The sequence below is a fragment of the Pyrus communis genome, chromosome 4 (genome assembly GCF_963583255.1).
Source record: "Pyrus communis chromosome 4, drPyrComm1.1, whole genome shotgun sequence".
Classification (NCBI taxonomy): domain Eukaryota; kingdom Viridiplantae; phylum Streptophyta; class Magnoliopsida; order Rosales; family Rosaceae; genus Pyrus; species Pyrus communis.
In genome coordinates, this window is record NC_084806.1 from 1,224,786 (window position 1) to 1,243,119 (window position 18,334).

Sequence of the window (18,334 nt, forward strand, 5' to 3'; positions counted from 1 at the left end):
TTCACAACTGCTTATTCTCACAGCACAGCAGAAACAATTTTTTTTCAAAGCACAACAATACCAAACCAGCCCTAAGTCTGTTCTCCGAATGTGTGGGGAGCATCTTCTATCATCTTCTTTATATTTTATCTGTTTATTATAATTTGTGCGGTTAATTTTCGTTAAGTATTGTTTATGTTTAATGAAAAATTACTAGAAGCTAAACACGGGACACTGTAATTACTGGGTAATATGGAGAAATAAATAGATACAATTAAACTGTAGTATTTTTCTCCACTAATGTAAATAAAGGGTCTTAAATCAAGTTTTGTGAGTTACAAGTTTAATGTCAATGTATAGAGAATTCTTTACATTGTGACATCTCGATGTAATAATGCAATGTCATGTGAAAAATTAAAATACGTATCATCACGCTATTTAATATTTATTTCAAACACCGTGGTGTCATATCAAGGAGCACATACGAATACGATTGTAAAGGAACAGAATATTTTTGGAGGTCACAAAATTTTTCATTCTATTATATTTGACCAAATAGTATGGTCCAGTTCCTATAGAACCTATGACACAAGAAACGTTTCTGAAATGCAAACACCATCCCATACTCCCGTGTGATCGTGATACAACAATAAATTAGATTATAATATCGCTCGAATATAAAAAGAATTCTTTGGGTGAATAAACAATATTGACATTATTTCTTTATGAAAACGTACAAGAAATCCACCTAAAGCCTGCCCTTCAGTCGCTGGTTACACACACGACTTTACATACTCTAAAGAGGAACGTCCTCTCTAGTTTTCTATAATTATCTAAAAAATCGTGCTATCAGCTTATGAGAATTGCTAAAGAACCCGAAAACTTACGATGAATTCTGGTTCAACTTGGGATGCGTAGCAGCATAAATGGAAGAATTCGTGTCGGGTTTTAAGTGGGAAAGAAGGTGTTGTATGTCCGGACGCAGACTTTCCGCAGCTCTTCCACAGAGAGCTAAGACCTCTGGTCTGGGCTTGCTGTTAGCCTGCACGGGACCTCCCTGCCCTTCATAATGGACGACGTGATGGCTGAGAAACACAACGGGTTATGCGCGGTTAGCTATCGTCAGGCACTACTAAACAACAGCTATATCAAACCACAAACAGAAAATTTGTTAGTTTCAATGACAGAGAAGCACTTACAAGAAGTCAATAAGATCTGCTATTTCTAATGGCTCGACAGGAGTCGGTGGCTGTACGTTCTTCCCAAAGACATCCACCATCATACTTAAAATCAATGACAAGGTCTGAAACAGGTGATGGCAATGATTAAGCAACAAAGGATAGAAAATTTATTAATACATATCACCTTTACTTTGATGACATTCAAATACGCATTGGAAATGATTGAAAGCTTTAACGAAATTGTAATAAAAGTTCCGAATAAGTGAATTTTTGTACCTTGCTGAAGAGGGCGTGCGCATTGGCTAGTTTAGGGAGCAATGGACCCATGATCCGGAATGCTATTCTCAACATTGCAACTGAAGTCACTGGCCTGAGATGTTTGATGATAAGATGGGTCCCTTCTAGCCATTCCTGTGGGAGGTTACTGAAAAAAGAATGAAGCAGCGCGACAATATTACCTGGAATCGTGACAGAGTTAGCTATATAAACTCTCGCACAGGGAAGTTAAACAAGGTTTATCAGTAAATAACCATTGCATATATCGTAGCATACCAATGGCGGTTGAGGTATTGTCTTGAGCAGCCCATGTTGGATCCAACAAAGCATAACCGACAGCAGAGTCCAGTTCCCCCATTGACCTTTTGCCATCAGTGAGCCACCACGTTTCTTTTATTATACGTGATGCCTCCAGATAGAGTTGCACATGAAAATCAGGAGGCAGCTGAGCCAGTAGTAGACCACAGGCTTGGATCAATAAGCAAGACAATTGTTGGCATGTATAACCACTTCGAGAAACAAAGTTAGATGCATTTATTCCTGATACTGAAGCAGGTGACCTGCTCGTGCCCAAGGAATCTGTGCTTCCGCCCGAAGGGGATGTTGGTAAAATGGAGCCTTGCCCAACACCACTGGGAGCTCCGTGCAGGCCATTGCTGGATTGAATTAATGTTGGTTGTATATTGACGACAATCTGAACAAGTGATGATACAATCTGGGATGCAGATACAGGAAGAGAGAGCAATTCAATTACTGCTGTTTCAAGAACCAGCTGAGTATATGTGCCTGGATCCTGAATTTGGTAGAATGCTTTTTGGCCGTCAAAAACATTTGCTTGCCCAGACTGAGACGGTGGTGGAGTCTTGTTAGGTGGGGCACGCATTGAATTGTTTAAAGCATCACTCGTTCCAGATTTTGAGTTGTTATGCAATGGGGGAATGACATTATTCACTAGTCCCAGTAAGAGACTTGCAAAGTAATCAGCAGGTGGGCACATGGCACTATTCATATGCACCGGGAATGACTCAGAAAATGGGATCTGAAACAAACTTGGAGTTAATAAAGTAACTGGAGGAAAATAGTACTAAAAAGCCAATGCTGATTACCAAAAGAATAAAAAGGAGAGCAAAGTCTTTACCTTGTTGACTTCGAGTACATTCAATATTCGGACAATAAGCTTTCCGGGAAGATGGCCATAAAAATATGCAAGTATGTCACGAACAAAAGTAAATCTTAAAGGGTGGTATTTAAGAAATGGAGAATACATGAGCAGAATTCTATCAGCTGAATCTATGGCATCATTTTCAATTAGTCTATAAATTATCAATGGAATGACGGGGATCAAACGCCCTGCAATATCATCAAAGAAGGTGGGATACCTGCATAACATAAAAGACCATGTAAGTGAATATATGCTTTAGCAATTCGCAAAGTTTAGCTTCTATGTTATGATTCTTATCGTAGCATAAAAACCATACCAACTTCAAACCCCAAAAAGAAGAAAGAAAAATATTTAACAAATGCAACCTGTCCTTCCAACATAGATGATTCCCGAGGGCCTTTTGCAATTCAACTCGCTTAAAGGGTGCAGAGACAAGCCAGTGTTCAGGGGGACCTCGATTCGAACAATGTTGTTTCACCCTTTGTTGAAGTTCTTGCCTATCAAGTAGACTAATCTGCATCACATATTAGCACATAATTGCATCAAGAACGTATCTTGCATCGTAGTAAATTTCCAGATCAGTTTGTTTAATAAATAAAAGTGGAATTCTCACATTACCCCTTGTTCTTTTTAATAAGTTGAAAGCACGTACCACAATATGCAGAGCATGGGGGTCATCGTCACGATCAATAAGTGCCAAGAGCAAAATATCCAAAGGGAGCAACTCATGGGTCCAAATATAAAATGCTAGGTTTGCACATACTTTCAATAAAAGGTCCTGAAAAAGAAATGAATAAAATGTCAGTAAAAACAACTCCACAGGCATGCAAAACACAGGATTGTGAATGAAAAACCTAAGAACAATTGACGGACCTGCAAAGAATGGCCGTGCTGCATTTCCAACTGAATATGATGAAGCAGAACATCCACCATTGTATAAATATTAGATGATACTTCCTCAGGAGAAAACTCTCTCAAGACGCGTGCCTGAAACCGTATAAGGAAGAGACTAAGCAACAGTGTCCTAGGCAATATCAAAAGAACCCTGCCAAGACTTCGAGGTTCTGATAGCAAGTGATAAATACCAATCATGGTGTTATTCATAATACATTAAACTTACTAAGTTTAGGCTGTTGATGTTTTCTGGGTGCCCTTGCATCAGAATCCATGCACCAGCACATAGATATTGTCGGTGTTGAGGAAAACTATGACTGATATAGGTCATTACATATGAAGGATCAGCGGAAGGTGACAAAAGCTGGGTGCATTGGTTAATTACAGTGGTTTCTGCCTGCAAAAAGGATCTTTCATCATTATGTATATCTAAGAAATATTCATGATAGACAATGTAATTAAGTAGAAGTTAATAGTTTAAGTACAGAAGATTCTATTCAGTCCTGTAGGATAATAAAATCATCTTTAAGAAAGGGGGAAAAAGTCAAATGGAATCTGAAGTTTGACAGCAGGAAAAAAAAAAGATGTTACAGCTGAACAACACAAACAGTACGAAATTGAAAAACTAAGGGAGCAACTATAAACCTGCTGCCATTCTTGAATTGCCAGGCCCCTTTTATCAATCCGTTGGATCAAAAAATCACGAAGAAGAGAAGGGAAATAGCGTAGTGTTTTCTCTGACCATGTGTGATTACTAGTGGCTAATATCTGCTCTAACATGGTTTGAAGATAAAGCAGATGATCAGCATCAGCTATTCCTCGTGTCTTAATGATGATCGCAAGAGTGACAACAGTTACTCGATTCAAAGTTTCTGTGAATTCAGTTGGACCCTGCCAAAGATTAACAATGCACACAATTACATTTCAGCTCGTCTATGAAATTTAAACAAAAAAAGGGTTGTGTTTTGGAAAATGCAGTATATACCTTCCCTTCCCTTTTCACAAAGAAAAAGTCTCTCAAAGACAGAATAAGATTCATACACAAGTTCTCAGCCAACCTAAATACACGATGGTCTCCACGTTTCAATTTTAGAGCAGAAACTATTTTTGTAACATCATACATCAAGGCTTTGCTTTTTCCTTGGTACCTATATGGAAGATGTGACAACTTATAAATTTTAACTTGCAGTGGCATCATATTGCAGATGAAAGAAATATAAAGTCAACATTTACAGCATCTGAAGCCAAGAGAGTCGCACCATATCTTTGAAAATTATACTTAACTTGAAAGAGGTGTAATTTCAGCATATGGATAATACAACTAATCACCTGTAAAGTGGAAGCAAACGGTAATTCAAAATTTCAAGCACTAAAAGAGTTACGCCTGGCTTGCTCAATACCGAGGGATTCCTTTGAGCCAAATGCTGAGAAACAGAATAAATAAATATCACAATACAAGATGAAACGCAAAAGGTTACAACAGTACTGTTTCCAAAATGGACAAGGATATTAGATTTTAAACATACGACAAATGGTGCTTAAAGTGACAAGGATAATAAAAAAAGGGAGAGGGAGGGTAGGGGGTATAAACTACAAGTTAAGGCTGCAAAGACTTATCCAGAGTAACCAAATCAACAAATAGTTACACAAATGTAGGTGAAGGTGAACGTCAAAGATATATCTAGAAGACCGACCATACATACATCACCTTTACTTGCCCCCACAAGAGAAGGAAAAAAGTCAACATGGAGCTTTAATACGTTCCATTTGATTTAGCTTATTCAGTAAAGTGCTGATTTTCTAAGGTGTCAACAAAACTGACAGTAATATTTCAAGGAGTTATGCTGGAGACTTGAGGCCAAGTTTTGCCTGCTTAGGAAAAGGGCTAACCTCATAGCTTTTGATCCTTAAGAATTCAAGTTAAGTGCCCTTGTGGGGAGTCTATTATTAAAATGCATGTTCATTTGTGAAAAACACAAGAAACATTCAATCAGAGAAGCAACAAAAACCTTAGAATTAAAAGAAAATTACATTGAAATGAGAACGAAATAATGAGTGAGGTGCAATGAGTAGCAGCCTACAATATGTTTCAGCCATTGCAATACTAGGTACAACCTGCATTTAAAATATAAGAAAATAAGTCAAAAGACAATTCAAAAAGAGTAAACAATAGGTTGGTTGCTATATACAAAAAAAAAAAAAAAAAATTCCACTGATTAGCCACTCTCAGATCCATGGTAAAAAACCATAGCTTCAAATATAAATTTCTTCCGGCTATGCACAAATCTCAAATTAGAATACCGTGATTTCTATCAAGGTAAACAAATAAGATTCATGAAACACTCCATAAAGTGCAAGATGTGTGTGTGTGTGAGAGAGAAATATAGAGAGAGAAAGAGAGAGAGAGTAGAGGGGGAGGGGTCAACTCCTTTATTTTTCTTTTTCCCCTTCCCCGTCATTATGCTATGTACATGTACTCCATGTTCTTACAGCCTGCAGCCTCTGGTATCCTTTGGCAGGCATACATCAATAAATGAACAAAAGTTTCAATTACCAACAAGTATATGTAACCAATTTAGGCCTATTTCCAAGCTGAAAATGGCAAGTTAAGCAAGAAAAAAAAGAGAGTACCTGCCCAGAAAATAAAGATTCTTCCATTTGATACGCCAGCTTTAAACATAGGTTCATTGAAAAGCCAGATAACAAGGACATCGGCAGTGGAGATACTTCCTGCATAACCATTAACCTCTCATTGGACTGTAGGTTTGTTCCGGGTAATGACTCTGCAACTCCAGCAGAGGATAACCAATTGATCACAGTTTCACAAGCTGGCTGTGCCATAGTGTAAGACACAACCCAAAACATCCCAATTGACCTTTCATCCATATTCATATAATCCATTATTCGATCCCCTGAAATAGAAACCAACAGATACAAGTTCACAAGATTTCCAGGAAAATGTCCTATTATAGAATTTACTAAGTTTTATAATGTTGTCGCATACAAGCAATTTTATAACAATCATTCATGATTTCGTTGCCAGAAAATGTCAATTTGTAATACTTCTGGAGTGGAATATACCTTTGCTTGCTGTCCTCCACCATTCATCTATTTGCTTTCCTTTCTGAAGCTGCTCGTTATTCAGATATTCTCTAGTTGTTGTGTTCAACGACCAAATACGTAAATTCTGGCAACTGCTTATGAAGTCCAGCAGGATACTTTGAGGACTATTTGGATCTGAGCTCCTATCTTCTTTATGAAATGATAGGATCTTTCGTGTTGTCTCCACCTACAATCAGTAAAGCTACAGGCTATAAATATGACACGATCAAGTAGTCTCAAATTACGGAGGAAACACAAATGAAAATGACAGATGTCATTCTTCGGGGAAAAAGTGGAATAATGCCCACATTTAGTAAGTGCAGTGAAAATAGACAAAAGAAATTGCAAGTAAGACAAATTATGTGACTTCAGTAGAAAGACAATGGACTCCACTTTTCAAGGACAACCTTTCTAGCATCTTGATTTAGAGCATTCATCACAAGTTCAACCCGTATAATTTGAGCAAGAAGCCAAGTGACGTGATTTGTCCTAAGAATTTGTTGGTCACCCTCGGTAAGGCGTGAAACTAGCTTGTCCACAAAATCAACAAAATCAATACAGCCACTTTTAATAAGAAAAAAGAATATATCCGAAAAGACAAGCCACTCTTGCCAGCAATTAATATCTGCAAGGAACAAGATATAAGCATTAGCTTACTAAAAAAAAATCAATCATTACACAAGCAGGCAGAATCACAAATTTAAAAGTAGGATAAAATTAAAAAAAAAAAATTAGGATAAAATAATTTATAGAATAGTACTAAAAAGACTTGGTAAGAAGAAAAAGGAAGGTCTACAATATCTGTAAAAGAGCAATACAGATAAGAAACGGCTAATCTTATTAATTTACAATGAAGATAATATTACCTGAATTGGTCAACTTTAATAGCTCAACAATTCTATCAATTGTTGCCTCGCAAATCATTTCAGAGATGAAAACAGCACCAGGAGTAGGCGCTTGAGAAGGAGACCTGTAGCAAGGGGCAACAAGCAGCACCCGTTTCCACCAGTCAGGTGATGGAGTAGTACATAGAGCATGCCTGATGCAACGCAGAGCTCTCTCCCAATCCAAACTTCCTTTTGGAATTGAAGTTGCAAGTTCCTACACCAGCAAAAGCAAAGGAATTCCAGATTATAGCCCCAAAAATAGATCCCTAAAGAAGTAGCATAGATACAGAAATCATGCTTGGCGGAGAACATCATTTCTTTTACAAATTTCACCGTTACATATCATCTTCTTATCATCATCTAATGATACTGATTATTGCATAAACATGATATATGCTAAAACTTCCATTACCAAATAATGAATTCTTAGATAAATTCATCACCTCTCCATGCAATGGTTCTCCCAGAACACTTGGATATGTGATTGGTGAATACCGCAAGCTCGCTACTGCTTCTCCTGAAACACTAGGAGTTGTCTGCGTGAAAATCCGATGAGTCCCAAATGTAGGGCAATGTAGGTGTTGATCTAACATTTTCATGTGCATGGCCATCATATCTCGTCTCCTATGGATCTCCAAGATTAGAGTAAATAAGGCTTCATCATCAGGTATATTCTCCATAAATTGCAACCCACTCCGCAGTAATTCATAGAAGGGCACTCGGCATTTATCCTCGTCAACCAAAAGCCAAATCACATCCAAACAGCTATGTAGCCATTCAACTAGCGCCTTTCCAGGTCTCCAGGATCTTACACCATCAGGTTCATCAACCCCAAGTTGTTTTTGGTCCCAATTAACCAGCCAATTAAGCATATGGGAAAAGATGTTAGCATGAGTAACTGGTTTTAAATTAAATGCAAGTCCAGTTAAAATGATCTTGCAGCACAGCTGACGAAGACTGCTTATGGCATTATCTCTTATAGATGAATTGAACCTTGCCGTAGCCTGCTGTCCATTGGAGGCTACGTCAGATGATTTAACTGGTGACATAGATGATGGTTCAATAGCAGACTGGGTGGGGGAACCAATGCCATGCACTGAAGGTAATGGAGAGGCGGGAGTCGAAGATTGAAAATTAGAAGAATTGGGGATTGCATTCGAAGATGGAAGTATACCAGACTGCGGTGAAACAGCAGGCATTGCTTGACTCCCTTGACCAACTGACATTTCTGCGGTGGAAACCGAAGAAAGAAGGGACGGCAAAAAACTATCCCAGTTAATGTGACCTATAGTACACAAGCTCCTTAGAGCAAAGAGAAGAAACTCCGCCCGTGGCGCATGATTACTACATTGCACAACTAGAGATATAAGTACAGATTCGGTCACAATGCGCAGTTGATCTTGGTCCTGAAACACATGGAACAACAACATCAGAACTACTACCTTAAAGTAATAAACTCCCAACAACAACGATACCAAGAACTGCAAGTTTCAAATTGTGCAACTTACAGGAAACTGGCTCTGCAGTTGTTCAAAATCTAGTAGGAACTGCTCGTTTCGAGGTGGAAGCTCTCGATTAAGAGCAAGTACACGCTTCTGTGACTTGTTCCTGAAGAATCCACAACACTAACTTCTTCAAAAAATTGACTTTTCGGTTTTTTCCAACTCAAAATTTTTTCTTTTATCACTACTATCAAATCAACTGTAAAGTTTGAGAAATCGGAACCAAAAATTATAATCTCTAACCAGAAAACAACATTAACTTAAATTAAATTCATCTAATTTGAACTAATTACGCAACCAAAAAACAAATGTTTCGGTAAAATCACACACTTACGGAGGCTCCCGAACTGAATCATCAGGTTTTTGGCGGCTACTTCTCTGCGAAAAAGCATGCAAATTTCTTAATTTCAGATTAAATTGAATTACAAATTTTAACAAAAATACAGAGCGAGTGCAAATTGAACTCACTCCTAAGTAGAGGTCGAAGAGATTGACAATTGCGGCACGTGCGGGGTGGAACTGGTAAGCTCTCGAGGCAGCTGACGCCGAGGACGATGGTCGCTGGTTTTGATCCATTGTTTTCAGCTCATGCCAATCGGAGCTCCGGCGCAGAGAAGGGAGGAACTGAAGAGAGTGAGACGGTGGCGGAGGAGGTCGCAGAATTTCAGTTTTTTCAGGTAGGCGGAGGCGCTTCGGTTTTGTATTGGGCGAATACTGTACGGTTGGGCATTTGAGGGCCCCGAATGACATATACACACAGAGCTCGGTCAGCGTCACTAATGCTAATTAGTAATTCCCTCTATTTTCTGTTTTTATAAAAAGTTTAATTAATAATCTGTTGAAATTTTTATTATTATTTTTTTACTTGGACCAAAATACCAATTTGAATGCCAACAGTTACCTAACGTTAGCATGACGCTAGCTAGCAATGGTTAGCTGAGGTCATGCTGCCGTTAGGTTACCGTTAGACCATCTCCAACCTTGAAACAACTTTTCTGGTCTAACCCTTATGGTCTAAATTTTTTAGCCTGAGATTATTAAATAATAAATTTAGGCTAATGTTTTCATTTAAAGTAATTTTTTTAAGAAAATAAATTATGTACATTATCATAAATTAATTTTATGAACATTTTAACCTAAAAATATTTAGATTCCCATAAATATTGAAAAATCACTAAATCGTAAATTATTCTTGAGTTAAATATTTTAGCCGTTGCATTTAAATTTGGACCGTTACATCTTTATTTTACCGTTTGATTTGATTATATTCGATCTTAGCCGTTGGATTTAATAAATATATAAATATAAAACAAAAAAAAATTTGTTTGAATCTACGATGTTAGATTAACCAACGGCCCTTTTAATATGGCCGTTGGATCACAAATATAGCTGTTAGGCTATCCGACGCGTGGGGTACAAGCCCACGTGGGTGGGGTCCCGCTGTGATTGTCTCCGACACGTTCCGCGCGTTGGCAGGTGAGGGATCGACAAATGGGTTTCATAGCCCAATTTTCAATCACACTGGTGGGGCCCACATCGAATCCTGGGCTAATTTTTGGGGGATATTTGGCTTTTGGCTTTTAGCCTAAACATTTAAGTTGGGTTGAGTTGGGTTTGAGGAGGGAATAAAAGGGAAAAAATGGCTTTTAGCTTAGGTTGGGTTTTGTCTTAGAATTTGATTTGATTTTATCAATTAAAAAAAATTCCACACTTTGAATTCGTCTAACTCCTAAATACATTTTATATTTGACATATATCGTCTCGAGTTGACTCTTAGGACATTCAGATGTTTTGACACCTCCAAAATACGTATTATGTTTTTATGTTGCATTATATTCTATTTACTTTTAGTCGAGCGTTACATGTACCTTAATACGGATGCGATCACTTCCTCGTTGCGAAAAAGGACAATCAAATATCCGTCGTATCTCACGGGGCTGCCCATTTTCTATAAATATAAATACACACAAAAAAAAGATAAAAACATAAAATAAAAACTGGACACTGTCCGGAATATAACCGTTGAATCCAGCTGTACCAAGCCACGTCATCACAAGTGGTCTACTCGTGGACCCCGAACTCAGACCAAGCTTAACCTAAGCCCTCTGATTTGGGAGGCCCAACATCCGGTGGTAGCCTAGGCTTCTCTGCTTACTAGTTACTATGCACCTGCATGTAAATAACAGCCGTCCGATCACTGACACACCCACACACTCTGCGATCATGCGGCTTCTGCATTTACAACTTCACCCCTCGCTCTCTCTCTCTCTTTCTGTCTCATCAGCTGCTTCCACAAACCTCAAAAGCAGCTCCCTTTTCCCTTTTTTTCTCTATTCCGCTCTTTTATTCTTGCCCTTTTGGCCTTTTGGTTTTCTTGGGGTTTTATTCAAATTAAATTTTCTTTCTGGGGTTTTTTCTTCAGTGGGGGTTTCATTTGTATGGTTTTCGAGGGCAGAGAGGAAGGATTCCATGGCTGCTCTGCTATTCTTCTTCCTATTGGCGGTGTCTGCAGTTTCTGCTGAAAAAGGTAAGCTTTTATGCTTTTCTGCGCATATGTTTTAGCAGCTCTTTAAAAACTTAAGCTTTCATTTGTCAATAATCTTTATTTTTGGATGTCTGCATTGTGTTCTATGAGTTCCTATGTGCCAAAGACCCTTCCTTTCTTGTTAAAGTTCCATTTTTTTGGTGTTTTGATGCGTTTCCTATGTGGGTTTTTGCCTCCTTTTTTTCTGGGTCTTTTTTAAATTTGCTCAAATGATTAGTAGTTTTTTTGCTAATTAATCTGCAAGGTCATTGAGTTTATTGTGACTGATTTGATTTGAAGTTTCAATCTCTGCTGCACTTAAACCATGTTCTTCAAGAAAAATGCAGACCTGGAGAAAAAGGGTGTGTGAGAGAGAGAGAGGGGGAGAGTGGGAGAGTGGGTGCATTCAGCTGATTTTGGGGGGGGGGGGGTTTCTGAGAGAAAATCATTCCCTTGTTGAAAGTTTCCGATCTGTCGTCGGCTTTTCAATTTGCGTCCCACCTGGTCCAGCTCATTTGGCAGTCTTTTGAGCTCTAAAACCCCATTCTAATACAAATGTGAAATGATTCGTGGGACCAAAATAGCCTTGTTGGAGATGGAAAGGATAGTGTTAGACTTCATCAATGAACTGGGGTCCTGCAAAATCTGCTTCGGAGGGTATTGTTGTCATATTAGTTTGAGGAGGATAGCATGTGCTGTAGTTGGTCTTATATTATATGCATAAGCCCATCACTTCTCTCAGCTGCTTCACACTTAATTTATATAAGAGGCATTTTAGAATGATAAAACTAGATTAAGCAGGCAGCGTTCTATTTGCACTATTTAATTGTACGGGGTTTTCATTTGTATATGAGATTCCGATAGCATTAATTAAGATGGTTTCGTATTCCATATATTTATCGATATAAGATATATTTGTATCTGTGAATCTATAAAACAAGCTAGATTCTTGTTTTGACCACCACAAGGAATCCGTAATCGTAATAATAGGATTAGATTTGGTTATGCCCATTGTATCAATGATTACAAGCTTGTCAAGGTTGCTTATGGATACATGCTACATGTGTTTTCATTGAAAAACAATTCACGGCAAAACATTCAAGATTTTCCTTGCAAACATCTTCTGAATGATAATGGAACATATCTCAATGGTGCTATGCACTGGTTATGCGGGCCCAACGGAGTTGGAGCTACCTGTGTCATTGCTGCTTTTGATTTGGCAGAGGAGAAAGTTCTTAGAGTTGGCACCACTGGTTTCTATCACAGATTATCAGAGATTTATGACTGGCGTTTTGGGAGGGTGCATTTGTTTACTATTCTACAGCATCGGCACTCTCAAGCAATACTGGTTTTGGATTATGAAATATTATAATGTGAAGGAGTCTTGGACTAGGATTTTGATAACCCCACTTATACGTTTCTCTACAGCCATTGGGTTACTGGAAGAATGGCAAGATATTACTGGTGAGAGATAGCAGGGAATTACTTCTGTGCAACACGAAGGATGGTAATGAAGGCCTAACTAGAGTTGGTCCTAACAAAGTGACGAGGGCCAATTAAGCTAACAATCTCGAGATGATTGTACATGTCAGATTTATGAGTGATACTGTCTGTTCTATATGCATGATGAGGTTAATATGAAGATGGAAGAGATTTTAATCGCAGGCTTTTTTCTTTTCTAATCTAGCACTCGTTGTTAATGTTTTGCAGATGCTGTAATTGGTGTAAACCTCGGTACAGACGTCTCTGATATGCCTAGCCCAACTCAAGTGGCGGCACTTCTTAAAGCTCAAAATATTCGACATATCAGACTCTATGATGCAGACAGAGCCATGCTCCTCGCTCTTGCAAACACAGGCATCCAAGTGACTATTTCGGTTCCTAATGAACAGCTCCTTGGGATTGGCCAATCCAATGCCACTGCTGCCAACTGGGTTGCTCGCAATGTGATAGCCCATGTCCCTGCTACCAACATCACTGCTATAGCTGTGGGATCTGAAGTCCTTAGTGCCCTCCCAAATGCTGCTCCAGTCCTAGTTTCTGCCCTGAAATTCATTCACTCTGCACTTGTTGCATCTAACCTTGACCGCCAAATTAAAGTCTCTACTCCGCACTCTTCCTCCATTATTCTCGACTCCTTTCCACCATCCCAAGCCTTTTTCAATCGCTCATGGGATCCGGTCATGGTTCCCTTGCTCAAGTTCTTGCAGTCTACTGATTCATATCTCATGCTCAACGTCTACCCGTATTTTGATTACATGCGCTCCAACGGTGTAATCCCCTTGGACTATGCACTTTTCCGCCCTCTTCCTCCGAACAAGGAAGCTGTGGATGCTAATACACTGCTACATTATACCAATGTATTCGATGCTATTGTTGACGCAGCGTATTTTGCAATGTCCTATCTAAACATCACTAATATCCCCATTGTAGTGACCGAGTCAGGTTGGCCCTCCAAGGGTGACTCATCAGAGCCAGATGCCACACTTGACAATGCCAACACTTACAACAGTAACTTAATTAGGCATGTGCTTAACAACACGGGGACTCCTAAGCATCCTGGGATTGCTGTTAGCACTTATATTTATGAGCTCTACAATGAGGATTTGAGACCTGGGTCTGTCTCTGAAAAGAATTGGGGGCTCTTTAATGCAGATGGAGTGCCGGTTTATACCTTGCACTTAACAGGTGCTGGAACTGTGTTGGCAAATGACACAACGAACCAAACCTTTTGTGTTGCGAAGGAGGGTTCCGACAAAAAGATGCTACAGGCAGGCTTGGATTGGGCTTGTGGGCCAGGGAAAGTTGATTGCTCGCCCTTGCTGCAGGGTCAACCATGTTATGAACCGGATAATGTGCTCACACACGCAACATATGCTTTCAATGCATATTTTCAGCGGATGGCCAAGGCTCCTGGAACTTGTGATTTCAAAGGGGTGGCTACTGTTACTACCACAGACCCAAGTATGGAATCATGACATGTTTATTTGCATCATGGTTTCGTGTATTACAGACTAGCTTGTGAGGATTGATAAAACTTAAGTAGTGAAGACTGCATCAAGTAGAAAAGTAACAAGTCGCATCAAAAACGAAAAATTTTGTTTTACGGCACTACCAATATGTTATAATATGCTTTTTTGTTGGTGCAAATCTTGCTTTGTTACTGATAATATTTCATTGCCAATTCTTGCAGGTCACGGATCTTGTATATTTCCAGGAAGGTACGAGTTACGACTCTCTCATCTTATTACGATCATAATTTAACTTCCAAGAGACTGTTTGGAATAACCTAATGAACCTTTTGTTTCCTTGTTTTACTTGAATGCAGTGGCAGAAAAAATAGCACTTTCACCAACGGAACATCACTGGCACCATCTTCGAATTCCACTACTTCCGGGTGCCTTTCACTATTTTTCAACAGTGGCGGTTCCTTCACAAGCTCTGTGATCATCGGTTTCTTGGTTCTGAGTGCAGTTCTGTTGTAGAACATGATGAATTTGTATTTCCTGCGAAACTCTTTTGATGGAAAGGAAACATTTTTTAGAGACTCCGATAGGCACCTGTTGGGAAACTTGCAGCAATACCCAATTTTGTACCCTCCCAGGAGGAATTAGGGGGTGGCAAGCTTTGATTTGAACATATAGGAAGCAGCAAATAGCAGTTGAAAGGTGAGTACCTGTCCATTGGAATTTGTTGAAACAAATCGGAAGGGGGAGAGCATTTAGGATTGTTTTCTGCACCTATCTTGTTTGCGTAAATCTGGTTTTCGCTGACGGTTGTATTCTTTTAGTCTTGACTTTGATCTGTCCATTTATTCAGATGTATGATCTTCGTGTAAATCTGCCTGGTTTCTTTCAATCCGACCGACTTTTCTTTCGTAAGATTTTGCCAGTATTAATTTCAACGACTGAACAGAAAGCATCCAACGCACAATCAAATTATTCAACCACGCAGTGCAAATCTACGATGAACTTTGCATAACATACAAAACGAACCCGGTGACTCAAGAAGGACAGTTTTTGCTGCCGGTGTGTTACGAATTGGGTTTTTGAGATTACAACTGAGATGAGCAGGTTTTTGCAACACATCGATAACATGACATGAATTTACAACGTTTTCACTGCAACAGATGAAACGAATATTTCACGTGAACGGAACACAGTGTCTGCAACTCCTCATCAGAAAATGCAACTCATTCGTGCTTTTAGTATACAATGGAAAATCATAATATCGTCACACGTACGGGCAACGATAAATAAAAAATTGGCCGACATTGTCAATGGTCCAAGGGCTCGACGGCAGTTTTGAAGAGAAGAACGTAAACCTTGTCGATTGAAAAATACAAGAAGCCGCCAGTGGAATGTGTCACGTACGAACCGAAGCTAGTTCCAACAATGCAGTGCCAAGCCGGACCATACGAGGAATCGAAATCCTGTCAAGAAAAACAAAAACAACATTGTGAACTCTCTGTACAAACCAAAGCTAGTTCCCACAATTTCAATGCTGTATGTTTCACCACATCATTATAATCTCAAAGCATCAAAAGTTACACCATAAAAACAGAAAATCTTGTGATTTCTCAGTTTCCCGATCGGGTGACGAACAAGGCAGCTAAAATTGCATTCCCGTGCGACCCGCCTTTTTAAATTGACGCATAAATGCAATGGTGGTTTTTGAACAGCACATTCAAGCTGAAAAAATGATTGTGAAGTTCGAATTTATCGAGAATATAAGTTTGTCATAAATTGTGCGTCTCAGAGAATGAAAATTTTCTGGAGAAGCACTTCCGAATGGTTCTTCAGGAAGCACTTGAATAACAAAAATTTCAATGTTTATAATGGAAGCACTTGTAGTAGAAGCGCTCATGAGCAGGAGCGGTTCCCACAGAAGCATTCCCAAACGAGAAGATTTTTGGCCCCCATATGATCAATGCCCATTACTCAAAACACTTCTACAAGACAATCAGCATTACAAGCATGCCATTGCCATTTGCCACTACAAACCCACAGCATAAAAATCCCAGTTAGAAAAAAGCAAACCATAATCTGATAAGGGCAAAAGATTTGACCTTTTTAAGTGCGAGAGCGAGGCGTTTGCTGTCGAGCTTCCCGGGCATGGCGTCGAGGTGATCCCGCGCAGACCGAAAGGCGCGGTTTTGCAGAGTGATGGGCATGTCAGAGGCCCTGACTCGGACATTGAGGCTATCACGGTGATCTTGTTCCTCCACAGATTTCTTCTTCTGTATCAAACTGCTGAGGAACTTGCTCCGCCTCTCCAGCTCCAGCTCCGCTCCCTCCATTTCTCTCTTCGCCGATGATAATTTCACTCTCTCATATCAGTCAAAAAGTGCATTCCATGTGTTTGCGAGCAGTCCCCAAGAGGTCTCGATTGCAATGTAATTTGGGTTATATATTTGCTGTTGTTTGTCTTTTGATGCATTGTTTGCGTATGGGGCAGGGAGTTGGGGTAGGGGTAGGGGTAGGGGTAGTGGTGGGAGAAATTTTTAGGTGTACCCGGTACACCAAAAAAATTTCGTGTACCCTCACTCATAATGGTTTGATTTTATTTATTTATTGAGGGTACAAAAAGTGAGGGTACACCATTTATGAGTGAGGGTACACGAAATTTTTTTGGTGTACCCGGTACACCTAAAAATTTCTCTAGTGGTGGACTGAGGAGTCAGCTTTTCCATACTTCGATTAGTAGAAAGCTGCCGACCAAAACAAACGTCATTGCCTAATGACAGATGAGAAATGTTAGGTCAGGCTCTCGACATTCCTTCTGACACATCATAATTTAACGTTAATATATATGTCAATATTATAAAATATCGTGCTAAAGACATAAGGTAACAGAGAGTTCATGAATAATCCATTTTGAAAAAGTCTCATTATCATTTCTCATGCCAAATAATCGTTTTTTTGAGGTCTTTGAAGTAAAATTGTCGACAATGACATATTTTTTAGGGTGTTGTGAACACGATCCGGTCAATTGGTTGGAAACTTGACAATAAATTTTTTTTAATCAATTGTATTATTACAGTTGGTGTACCAGACTGTATTCCGGCGTACTAAAAAATTTCTCATTGGCTTATATTTCAATTAATTAAGTACGTTTACCATGTGCTTCTATTTAGTATTTACAATGTGAACGTAAATTACATTGACAAGAAGGAATGTATTCTGCATCCAAAATTGAATTTTCCAATTACAAGGCCATATGCTTCAATGATTAGAATGACCTACTATTTCTAAAGCAGAAGTAATTTTCACTCCAAACGTCCATGAAGGGCCTCAATTTTTTCAGCAAAACCACGATAATTGCGGGGAAAAGGTGAAACCACGATTGGGTAAGTCCGTGTCGGTGGGTCCTCCTCATGAATTTCTTTAGGTTTTTCTAATGTTGACGTGACTGATATTGCAAAGGATTTTTATCAGCTATGGTTCATGAGATTGACCAAACTATTCCCGCCTGTCACGCGGGTGACCCGGGTTCGATCCCCGGCAACGGCGCCAAAATTTGATGCGTGATTTATGCGCACACAAATTAAACCCTCTTTTTGACGATTTGTAGTATAAGTGCAAGTAGGGATCGTTCTAGACCGGGGATTAGGAGGGCTTGCTAAAACCTTCTAAATTGACTTAAAAACATAAAAACACAATATAAAACACTATTTAATGCTCGAAGAAAGCAAAACTAAAAATAAGAAAGATTAAGACTAAGACTTCAACGAAATAGGGGGGAATTGGATTTGGACGAATTTAAACTAAAATGGATAGATTGTAAAGAAAACAAATTGTAAATATGAAATTGACGGAAATGAATGG

At 39.1% G+C, this 18,334-nt stretch overlaps 3 protein-coding genes across 3 annotated transcripts; 1 reads left to right on the plus strand and 2 right to left on the minus strand.

Annotated features, from left to right (window-relative positions):
• Positions 1 to 442: 442 nt before the first annotated feature.
• Positions 443 to 9,710, minus strand: LOC137731294 (mediator of RNA polymerase II transcription subunit 23-like). Its single transcript, XM_068470390.1, has 21 exons — positions 9,452 to 9,710; positions 9,318 to 9,361; positions 8,990 to 9,089; positions 7,925 to 8,887; positions 7,461 to 7,695; positions 7,002 to 7,219; positions 6,574 to 6,781; positions 6,124 to 6,404; positions 5,524 to 5,607; positions 4,822 to 4,916; positions 4,478 to 4,640; positions 4,138 to 4,383; positions 3,719 to 3,889; positions 3,472 to 3,585; positions 3,251 to 3,376; positions 2,964 to 3,112; positions 2,575 to 2,815; positions 1,713 to 2,475; positions 1,437 to 1,618; positions 1,179 to 1,282; positions 443 to 1,064 (listed from the first exon to the last, which is right to left on the minus strand). The coding sequence occupies exons 1-21, from the start codon at positions 9,557 to 9,559 to the stop codon at positions 863 to 865; spliced, it is 4,797 nt and encodes a 1,598-aa protein (XP_068326491.1). The 5' UTR covers positions 9,560 to 9,710; the 3' UTR covers positions 443 to 862.
• A 1,591-nt stretch (positions 9,711 to 11,301) lies between these two features.
• On the plus strand, positions 11,302 to 15,326 carry LOC137731504 (glucan endo-1,3-beta-glucosidase 3-like). Its single transcript, XM_068470622.1, has 4 exons — positions 11,302 to 11,510; positions 13,218 to 14,471; positions 14,701 to 14,728; positions 14,836 to 15,326. The coding sequence occupies exons 1-4, from the start codon at positions 11,453 to 11,455 to the stop codon at positions 14,990 to 14,992; spliced, it is 1,497 nt and encodes a 498-aa protein (XP_068326723.1). The 5' UTR covers positions 11,302 to 11,452; the 3' UTR covers positions 14,993 to 15,326.
• A 302-nt stretch (positions 15,327 to 15,628) lies between these two features.
• On the minus strand, positions 15,629 to 16,921 carry LOC137731505 (dynein light chain 1, cytoplasmic-like). The gene is made up of 2 exons (XM_068470623.1): positions 16,576 to 16,921; positions 15,629 to 15,939 (listed from the first exon to the last, which is right to left on the minus strand). The coding sequence occupies exons 1-2, from the start codon at positions 16,804 to 16,806 to the stop codon at positions 15,784 to 15,786; spliced, it is 387 nt and encodes a 128-aa protein (XP_068326724.1). The 5' UTR covers positions 16,807 to 16,921; the 3' UTR covers positions 15,629 to 15,783.
• Positions 16,922 to 18,334: the final 1,413 nt, after the last annotated feature.

Excerpts from the sequence above, each read along its gene's own strand:
- LOC137731504 (XM_068470622.1), top strand. The coding sequence starts at position 11,453 with ATGGCTGCTCTGCTATTCTTCTTCCTATTGGCGGTGTCTGCAGTTTCT. Across the intron at positions 11,511-13,217 it reads TGCAGTTTCTGCTGAAAAAG|ATGCTGTAATTGGTGTAAAC; the intron begins GTAAGCTTTTAT and ends AATGTTTTGCAG. Across the intron at positions 14,472-14,700 it reads TGTTACTACCACAGACCCAA|GTCACGGATCTTGTATATTT; the intron begins GTATGGAATCAT and ends CAATTCTTGCAG.
- LOC137731294 (XM_068470390.1), bottom strand. The coding sequence starts at position 9,559 with ATGGATCAAAACCAGCGACCATCGTCCTCGGCGTCAGCTGCCTCGAGA. Across the intron at positions 3,586-3,718 it reads ACATCAACAGCCTAAACTTA|GCACGCGTCTTGAGAGAGTT; the intron begins GTAAGTTTAATG and ends ATACGGTTTCAG. Across the intron at positions 1,283-1,436 it reads CGCACGCCCTCTTCAGCAAG|ACCTTGTCATTGATTTTAAG; the intron begins GTACAAAAATTC and ends CACCTGTTTCAG.
- LOC137731505 (XM_068470623.1), bottom strand. The coding sequence starts at position 16,806 with ATGGAGGGAGCGGAGCTGGAGCTGGAGAGGCGGAGCAAGTTCCTCAGC. Across the intron at positions 15,940-16,575 it reads TCGCTCTCGCACTTAAAAAG|GATTTCGATTCCTCGTATGG; the intron begins GTCAAATCTTTT and ends TTTTCTTGACAG.